Raw genomic sequence first — 10,327 nt, 5'->3', positions numbered from 1 at the left:
GGTCATTTAGAGGCACCAGTATTTCATAAACAGTTTAAAAGTTCTGTGTGTGGATTTAATTGTAACGTTATATGTTATAGCCTACTTCGGAACATGGGTGGAGGGCAGATATGCGGTCGCTATGACGACCAGGTGTGGGCGGGGGCAGATGAACGGCGGTCGAAGCAGAACATCCATCGGGTTGAAGCAAGTAGAGCCGAGTGGTGACGGGCTGTGCAGGGCTGTAAAATGTGGTGGAATTGAGCCATTAGTGGCTTCTGAACAAAAAATTACCCCATAAAAAATTATTTGATAATTAAAAGAGTCGTTTTATACTTTGAGTGACACCCGGAAAAGATTCCCCTGGGTTTAACAGCTGCCGGGATCCCCATGCAACTGGATGGGAATTTTCCTTTCTGGGCTACATGGCGTCACGTGACTTGCAATACAGAGCTTCGCCACCATGTTCAAATGGCTTCACAGCCCAGCGCTATTCCTGGGGGCTTGGTCTGGCCATACACAAAGCCTCACATCGCTCATGGCAAAATTGTTAGATAATCCATACTTCAATTTCTTCAAAATATTCAAAGATAATATGGGAAACAAATAGCTAGCATGATTAGAATCAGAATCAGAATCAGAATCAGAATCAGCTTTATTAGCAAAGTATGTAGACATACAAGGAATGTGACTCCGGTATACGTTGCTCTCAATGTACCCACACAGAAAAAAGGTATGCATGCATACAAGCTAAAACATTTAAACAAATGGACTGCTATTTATAAGCATATGTAAACCACACTTAATTGTATACAAGGCTATAAATCAGATATTGTTATTTACCGATCGATATGAGCAAATTGTGTGTGTGTGTGTCTGTGTGTGTGTGCGCGTGCGTGTGCGCGTGTGTGTGTGTGTTTGTTTGTTTTGGGGGTAATTGTGTACATGAGGTAGGTCCTACAGGTTGCTACACAGGGATATTTCTGTTACTGGTTTTAAGTGATCAAACAGTTAAAGTGATTCAAGTGTTCAGTGAAATGTTCCAGTGAGGTGATCAAGTGACTGGTAAGAAGGTATGAAGACAAATAGTGCTGGTCACGACTGAATGTATTGTTGTTGTTGTTGTTGTTGTTCCAGCCACGCCTCCTACAAATGAACGCTGTTATGTTACAGCTTTGTTGTTTATATTTGTTGAGATAGTTTTCTTTTCTGAATGACTGTTGCTGTTGTGATTGTTGTTCCACTGAATGACTGTTGCTGTTGTGATTGTTGTTCCAGCCCATGGCGGCCATGCCTCCTACCAGCGTGTGCCCTCCCTGAGGCTAGATGGCTCCAGCTCCCACGAAAAGCTCAATAGCAGCTTGCCCTCTGTCAACTGTGGGCCATGGTAAGAACAAAGCAGATGATTAAAATCTATACATTAAAATTAAATTAATTGAATTGTACATGCTGCGATTATTATTTTTTACTTACAACTACCTAATATAATGCTTTGAAATGTTTAGAAATCTTTAAGCAGTTATCTTAAAAACATAAGATCCATGGCACATTGAGTTTAACCTGGCTTTACTGTGGAGTTACTTTTTTCCCCTCATTTTCTCCACATGTGTACTTGGCAAATTTCCCCCTGCTGCCCCGGTCGCTGCTCCACCCTCTGCCGATCTGGGGAGAGCCATAGACTAGCACCATGCTTCCTCCAACACATGCACAGTTGCCAGCCGCTTCTTTTCACCTGACAGTGGGGAGCTTCACCGGCAGGACATAGCACGTGGGAGGATCACGCATTCCCACCAGTTCCCTTCTGCCCCAAACATGTGCCCCAACCGACCAGAGGAGGCGCTAGTGCAGCGACCAGGACACATACCCCCAATCTGGCTTCCCACCTGCAGACACAGCTAATCGTGCCTGTATGGACGCCCAACCAAGCCAGAGGTAACACGGGGGCGCATCCCTGCGACCCTCGTGTTGGTAGGCAGGGAATCTACCGCTACACTACCAGGGCACCCAGTGTGGAGTTACTTGTTTATTGCAATTCAGTCAGGAACACTCTGGTGGATCCGCTGTTTACAGAAGATGCCCCCTGGATTAGCCAAGCAGCATGCAATCAGGAAGTGCAATGCAGAATCCCTCATGGGTATACAGGAGTGAGAGGTGTAGCAAAGATCAGTGTAGAAGGGAGCCATATTTAAATGGACCGCCTTGTTGTGAGAATGGATGTTCAAGATTCAAGATTCAAGATTCAAGATTTTTATTGTCACTCCATGGTACAAGTATCACGTGTGAAATTCTTGTGCTGTGGACTCCGTTTACAACATAGTGCAAATAGTACAAATATAACAGGGCATATGGGTGCAAAAACAACAAGAGACACAACAAGCAATAAGGCAGTATAGTGATAAGACAAGTCAGAGACAGTGGCATATTCACTGCACATAGGTGCACGTGTCGGGTGCATACTTTAGACGTGCTTAAACATTTTAAATTCTGCGTATTTGACATACAGGTGCAAATAACATATTCCTTATTAAACATACAATTAAACTCGGCATTTTAAATTTGGCGTATTTGACATACAGGTGCAAATAGCATATTCCTTATTAACTCATTCACCGCCAATGACGTCTTTGACGTGTTATCAGAAATAGCCCTCCCCGCCAATGACGTGTTTGACGTGTTTTTGTTTTTATGAGTGCAGCGCATAGTTGAAACACTTACCCAGCCTGTGACATAGTTTCGGGTCCCTAACCTCAAAGTGAAGCCGACAGCACGTTATCAAACACATACCGCAGCTGTTGTTTGAAATTAGGAAGAAGGTGGAAAGGAAACGCGCTTCCTTGTTGCAGAGGAGAAACGCCATTGAAATGCCCCCTCGCCGCGCTGCAGAGCTGATCGACTTGCTGACATCGAAACCGCGGTAGTCAAACCCGTGACCAACATGATCGATCCTGGTCCCTGGACCCCGTTCCTATGTGCCAGCCTTGCTGCAGGGCGAACCTGGATTGCCTAGTCAAACCCGTGACGAACATGATAGATCCGGTAACAGCAGCGCCTGGTCCCAAAGCCTGTGTCGTGTCGCAGCATTCCTCCCAGCGAGAGGAGGGAAACGCTGATGGGGAAGGAGGGGGAAGGAGGTGCGATCCAGCAGCAGCTGTGGAGAGAACTCTCTCTCTCTCTGTGTGTGTGTGTGTGTGTGTGTGTGTGTGTGTGTGTGTGTGTGTGTGTGTGTGTGTGTGTGTGTGTGTGTGTGTGTGCGTGCGTGCGTGCGTGTGTGTGTGTGTGTCTGTGTGTGTCTGTCTGTCTGTCTGTCTGTCTGTCTGTCTGTGTGTCTGTCTGTACACTCACTCACACTGAGCAAACTGTATTGTTGAATGTAAAAAAAGCACTTCATATATATATATATATATTCTTTTTTTTGTCATTTGTGTCATAATGAATAATATTTACATGTCTGATGTCAATACAGTTCAAAATAAAAGAATTGAGAGCGAGTTCTGCCTGATATTGTGTGCTGTGTACATAAATGCCATTTTCTGCAATTTCTTTTCTCACAGAGACTTTTTGGGTGAAAACAGGGTGTATATAAATGGCTATAAGTAGAGTACAGAACATGCTAAAAGCTAACTTTTTTTTCCCTGGTGAACCCAGAGACGTACATCTTCATTTTGAGGTATTGCAAATCACTCTGGTGCTAATAGATAATTTACTGTGGGTCTTGAAAGATGACCAACAATTATGAAAATCTTTGGCCTGTGCTAAATATTGGCAGTCCTAAACTGGCGGTGAATGAGTTAAACATACAATTAAACGTTAGACATACGTAATGGTAGCAGCTACAGTACGGTACAGTGCGGCTACTACACTATTTGTGTATGTTAAGGAGTCTCGTGGCCTGCGGGAAGAAACTGTTCCTCAAGCGATTTGTGCGTGCTTTCGGAACCCTGTATCTTCTCCCTGAGGGTAGCAGGGAGAACAGGCTGTTGTGGGGATGGTTTGTGTCTTTGATGATCTTCAGGGACCTCCTGAGGCACCGCTGTTTATACAGTTCATGCAGATCTGGCAACTCACATTCTGTTACGTGCTGTGCCGCGCGTCTCACTCTCTGTAGCGCCCTGCGGTCCATGGTGGTACAGTTCCCGTACCAGGTGGTGAAGCCGCCAGTCAGCAGGCTTTCAATGGTGCCTCTGTAGAAGTCCCTGAGGATTTCTTTCCTTAGCCCAAATTTCTTCAGGCGCTTGAGTCCGTGTATTCGCTGTTGGGCCTTTTTGACGACAGTGGCGGTGTGGCCGGCCCAAGTCAGGTCCTGGTGGATATTGACTCCCAGGTACTTGAAGCTGTCCACCCTTTCCACCACTGTGCCGTTGATGGTGATTGGGGGGTGTGCGCCCCCCCCCCCCCCCTCCTGTAGTCTACAATGATCTCCTTGGTCTTGGAGACGTTCAGAGAGAGGTGGTTGTCCTGGCACCATTGTTCCAGGGCCCCTGGAATTCACCAATGTGATTGGTGAATGATTAGAAATGCTGATCCAATCAGCAGGCTGTTTGCTGATTACAGCTGGGGCGTAGCATGATATACCATATACCAGGGGTGCCCACACTTTTTCAGCTTGGGAGCTACTTTTAAAATGACCAAGTCAAAGTGATCTACCAAACATATTTATTTATATATATATACAAACTTGGCTGCCACAGCGAGATCTGACTGGCGCACCTGTACGTCAATCAAGTGGCAAATTCCATAGTGAGGATGGATGATAGGCTGCTAACTTTTGCATGTGCAGTATAGATGAGATCTGACTGGCTACCTGTACGTCAATCAAGTGGCAAATGGGCCTATTAGCCTATCATCCATCCTCACTACGGCACTATGTAATTTTTTTTTTTCTTTTTTTTTGCCCCTCAATGCCATGCGATCTACCACACTACCGATCGACGTATTGGGCACCCCTGCCATATACCATGTTAGAACACGGCTCTCTTGAATACTCGATTCTGATTGGTCAATCAACAAGATTCACCGGTCACTATTTCTCGACAACCGACCACTGCTCTGCCACACCTGGATTAATCAGTTGATAAGAGCTTTTTGTCAGCAGACACTACTAATTAGGCCAACCAGTTGCAGCTGTGGTGTCTTGTGTGCCAATTACGAATGAAACCGCTTTGTCGTTGAAAACGCTATTAACACATTCACTGCCAGCCGTTTTTTTTTTACTGTAGGTAGGTTCTGCCAGAGGGTTTTTTTAAGGATTCTGGCTCATCTTTCAAGACCCGAGGATTATTTTCTGCTAAGATTTTGTGAACACACAATATCTCAAAAGAACTAATAGAATGTGTGCTTTCTCTGTCTAAAATAGTTAGTTTGTAGAGTTAGTAGTTATGTAAGCATTAGCAGTTGAATACAGCATGGGTTCAGCGTCTGAAAAATTATTTTGAGATAAACGGCTTTTTGTGAAATTCGATAGAACAGTCACTTTAACCATTCATTTTTGGCATCAGTAAGACGTCAGACATCTAAACAATAGTTTTGAACAGTAATTTCCTCCATAACAGCAGGAAACACCCCTCTCATTCAAACTCCTCCCTCCGTGTGTGTTCTCCTCCTGCCTCCGTGGCTGCAGCGGGTGTGTGACAAGCGAGTTGCTGTCTATGCTGCCTGTCTGCTGGCGGCCGCTGTGCAAGTCTGGATCGGCTCGCTCGTTTCTTGTGGTTTGTGTTGAGAGCTTTGATGAAGCTTTTGCGATTCTGGTCTTATTTATGCTGCGTGTTTCAAAGTGTGTTCCACCCGTAATCTATTATGCAAATTTGCAATCCCGCACCGCCAGCAATCAGCGCGAAAACGAAAGCGTTTTCCCCCATCCATTTTCATGAGAATGGCTTCCTCACACATGCTTTTTGCTTGCCTTCCTCTAGTCTGGGAGAGCACTGTCGCCACTTAGTGGGTCGGTGGAATGGGTTGTACATGTTTGGTGGCTCCAATAATTATATAAGAGATGTAAAAGGGTTAGATGCACATCCCACGGTCAAAATTTTTTTTTTTCATTTTTTTGACGTAAAAACACGTCATTGGCAGTCAACCGTTGGATTTAGTTTGACGTAAAAACACGTCATTGGCAGTGAACGTGTTAAAAAATCTATTTGAATAATTATTTTTGTCAGATTATTGAATGATTTAGTTGTAGGCCGTGTTCTAAGCAGGATAATGTATATTGAGGCGGTGATTACTGGGAAATAATGACCTTCAGGTGAATGATTAAAGCCCCATTCAGTAAGTTTTCCAAGTTTTGCTATTGGGGAAACTGCGCCCTCTGGGTCCAATAGTATCGATAACGATATCGCCGTTCAAAGTCAACAAAACACAGCGCCAGAAAGCTCTATGTACATGTTGTGACATCGGGTACTCACCACGTGATGAAATAATAATCCATAGTTCCGTGAAACATCATTTTCGTAGCAAATCCGAATCGAGTTACTTCCTTGTTTTCCTGAAGACAGCGCTTCCGCTGTACAGCGCATGCGCGCACCCTTTTCTTTTTTCTTTTTTATTGACACGGGACGTGTCAGAGAAACTGCTGAGTCCCAGTGCTGGCCAATGGAGGGCGGTGTGGGATAAATAAAGACGACAGTCTCCCTATTACAAGTCAATCTACCATGTCATATGACTAAAAAGCTCTTATATTACAGTAAAAAATTTCAAAAATCTTACTGATTGGGGCTTTAATCATCATTCACCTGTCGGTCATTATTTCCGCCGTAATCACCGCCTCAATATACATTATCCCTTACATATACCATGCTTCATTTGTGGGGAGGTTGACTATTTTGTCTTTCATTCAGATGTATCTAAATTAAACTTGCAGTCATACTGTATACTGTAATTTAACTTTAAACGTTATTGTCCCTAGGTACAGTGACAGTAATGGGAACAGCCGGGTGCCCAGCCCTAGCCCTAGCCCCACCCCCAGCGTGTCAATGTCCAATCGGAGAGCGCCTCGGCCGGTGTCACTCACAGTGCCCTTGCTACAGCGCAGAGAGAGCACTTCACTGTCTCACGGTAGCGCAGGCAGTCTGGTGGAGGCGGTGAGTGTGTGTGTGTGTGTGTGTGTGTGTGTGTAGAGTGGAGAAGGTTACTTTCTTACTGTTACAGAGCTGACCAAAATGCTTCAAAGCTTCAACCATTAATTCACTGGACGTTTCCGTCCTGTACTGTACATCTCAGCACACGTGTAGGAGAATGCACTGTATCCAGACATGTCTGGCAACGTGCCAGCCGTCACACATCCATAATTCCCCGAGAACACAAAGCTTGAGTGTAGCAGGGATTTCTGTCACTGTACACGACTACACATGTTGTTCAATGGCAGCTTTCCACCTCAACACACATCCAAACACGTCCGGAACATTTCCGATGATCTCTACCTAGCTTCAAATATTCGCAGATAATTCTCACTGAAGCTTTGAAGCAGCAAAAATGTTATTCAGGACAGCCCTAGAGATAACAGCTTTTGTATTCAGTGATTTTATCATAAACTCAGTAACATCATTTAACCCTTCATCCCTCCATCCCCACCTCCATTTGTCCTTCATTCCTTCCTCATTCCTTCCTTCGTGCCTCCTTTCTCTCCCTCTATGCTTTCTATCCTCCATTTGTTCTCTCTGTGTCCTTCTATCTCTTCGTCTCTCTCTCCCTCCCTCCCTCCCTCCCTCTCTCCATTCTTCAGGTGCTAATATCGGAGGGCTTGGGCCGCTTCGCCCAGGACCCGTCTTTCATCGAGGCGACCAAAGCCGAGTTGGCCGACGCCTGCGACATGACCATCGAGGAGATGGAGCACGCCGCCGACAACATCCTCAATGGCAACACCACCTGCACCTCCCAGCACAGCCCCAATGCCAACCCTCTCCCCCTCCACACGGGGGCAGCGACGCACAGGGACCGAGCGGCCGGCCCTAGTCCTGTTGAGGGCGGGGGAGAGGCGGGAGGGGGCGGGGCCTTCGTCCACGGTCCCTCCTCGCCAGAGGAGCGGCAGGAGCTGCTGGGAGGAGGAGGGGGCGGGACCGAGGAGGAGGAAGAGGGCGGGGCCAGGGAGGAGGGGAATCACAGAGGTTCGCTCCTGATTGGTGGAGGGCGGCAGAGGAACAGCGGGCTATTGGAGGACGAGGATATGGAGTGCGTGACGAGTTTGTAGGGGTCGGCGGCGACGGATTCCATTTGCCGAACGGCCCCTCTGATATCATCAGAGACTGACACTTGTCAGCGGTGGGTGACAATGCCGTGGCTGGCTCTGTCTGTCCCCAACCCTCTCTCACACACACAAAAAAACACACAAAAACACACACACACACACACACACTGCCTCTTTGCCAGATGTAACCTTTCTGGACAATGGCGGCCAGTGACACAAACTTAAATACCTGACCTGATTATGATGATTTTATGGATTTATATGTGTGTGTGTGTGTGTGTGTGTGTGTGTGTGTGTGTGTGTCTCTGTGCGTCTGTGTGTGTGAATGTTTGGGAGTTTGCGTAGTACACTATATTACACTATACACTATATGAGTGTATGCTTGTATGTGTGTGATCTATGATTCTCTCTGTTTGTGTGTGTACGTGTGTGCTTGTGTGTGTGTGTGTGTGTGTGTGTGTGTTCTCCACACATGTCCGAGTGTGTCTCTAAAGTGCCTCACAGTTTTCTCATGTCCTCAAGAGCAGAGTCGTGGAGTGAAGCAAAAAAAGACGAGGGAAAAGAGAGTGAAAGGGAAAATAGAACGGAAAAAAACAGAAGCCAGACGTCTGATTGTTTTTGGAGTTTGGAGAAACATGGTCTGTTTATTGTTTTCATTTCTTACAGTATCTGTATCTACCTTGGTTTTGTTATTGCTGTTTGTCTGGCCGCTATGGTTAGGGGACAGCAGACCAGCTTCGAGGGGGGGGTCAGTTACGGATTCAATTCTGACCACACCCACTCAAGGTCAAATATCAACTCCTCGTTCTTTGTTCACTGATGATGAAGCGCTGTATTGGGTAAACAGGGGCAAGGAAAACCCTCCTCTTCCAAAGCTGGGAACCTTGGAGCACATCCCTGCCAGCCTGGGGGCAGGCTTAAGCTGACAGACCGCCCCTAGCCAAGGGAGGAAGGATTTGAGGGACGGACCTGCAGCCACAACAGGGCTGCTGCAGGGGGCCACTGACAGAGACACTTTCTGGCCAACGGGAAGCCGGCCAGCTCTTGATCCGCTGGCTGATAAGAAGCCGGCAACAGACGAACTAACTTTGTCAGTCACCTTGACCTCCTGGGCCACTTTTCCTCTGCTGGCCATGCCCACTTCCTGTACCAAACAGGAAGTGGGAGGAGCATTTGGTGGCTAAGCAGAGACAGCGAGCCCCCTGTTCTGCCTCATACCTCGCCGTTCCTCACTCCTCCCTCTGTCCTTCCTCCCTCATCTTTGGTTATTCCACCCATCCCTCTCCTTCCACCGCTGGGTTGACTTCCTTCTTGCCGTTCAGCCCTCCGGGAGGCGTGCGTTGGACAGCGCGAAAGAGATGGCGGGTGGAGGATAGAAGGCATGTAACAGAAAAGACTCTGGACATGGATCTACAGAGGATCTGTCCGTCAATCAACCTCACTTCCTTCTCCAAGACCCTCCTCTTCCTCTCAGCGTGGAATCCTATTGGATAACAACCACACACCCTCTCTACAGACCACGCCCACTATGTATTTAACAGTTCAGTATTGTGCAAAACTGGCTAGCCATGACTATTTTGTTTTATATTCATGATGTTATTGGTTTAATTTATCCTTGATTTGTTTGCACAATCGGGGTGCTGGTCCTATAAATGTATTTTTGCTCGGTTTATTTTAGGAGAATTTTAAGAAGTTTTAAGTATCGAAGCCTGTGCGAGCAGGGCGTAGTGTTTGCGTGCGAGTGTGTATACTATTTGTGGGCGCGCGCGTATGTGTGTGTGTCAGCGTTTTAGTACAGGAGGTATGTGTGAGCATGTGAGATAGTGTGTGTATCTAAAAGGGGGTCTCTCTCTCTATCAGTATGCACCTTTTACAGATTGTATCTATTTATTTATTTATTTTTCCCAGAAGAGAAAAAAATGTGTGGGTGAGCATGTGCATTTGTATGTATGTATGCCTGTATTTGAGTGCGTGGGGAATTACGTATTCTAAAAAGCTGATTTTAAGCCTAGACAGTAAATTAAGGTAGCATTATAAGTATGGTGTGTGTGTGTGTGTGTACGTGTACGTGTGCGTGTGCGTGTGTGCGCGCGCGCGTGTGTGTGTGTGTTTGCGTGATAATGGGCCTCCTTAACACAGGGTTACCATGGACAGGCATGCTTCCAGAGC

At 46.4% G+C, this 10,327-nt stretch overlaps 1 protein-coding gene across 1 annotated transcript in view; it reads left to right on the top strand.

The window, feature by feature from the left end:
• cacna1c (calcium channel, voltage-dependent, L type, alpha 1C subunit) overlaps positions 1-8,161 on the top strand; it is a gene marked incomplete at both ends in the record, with an annotated part of 493,392 nt that extends 485,231 nt beyond the window's left edge. Inside the window, 3 exons of the mRNA XM_083660058.1 lie at positions 1,258-1,366; positions 6,881-7,055; positions 7,697-8,161. Of these exons, the coding sequence (XP_083516184.1) occupies positions 1,258-1,366; positions 6,881-7,055; positions 7,697-8,161 (749 nt within the window). The remainder of the gene's footprint in view (positions 1-1,257; positions 1,367-6,880; positions 7,056-7,696) is intronic.
• Between the last annotated feature and the right edge of the window lie 2,166 nt (positions 8,162-10,327).

The sequence above is a fragment of the Poromitra crassiceps genome (genome assembly GCF_964638095.1).
Source record: "Poromitra crassiceps genome assembly, chromosome: 2".
Taxonomy (NCBI): domain Eukaryota; kingdom Metazoa; phylum Chordata; class Actinopteri; order Beryciformes; family Melamphaidae; genus Poromitra; species Poromitra crassiceps.
This window is presented reverse-complemented; position numbering and strand designations above follow the sequence as displayed.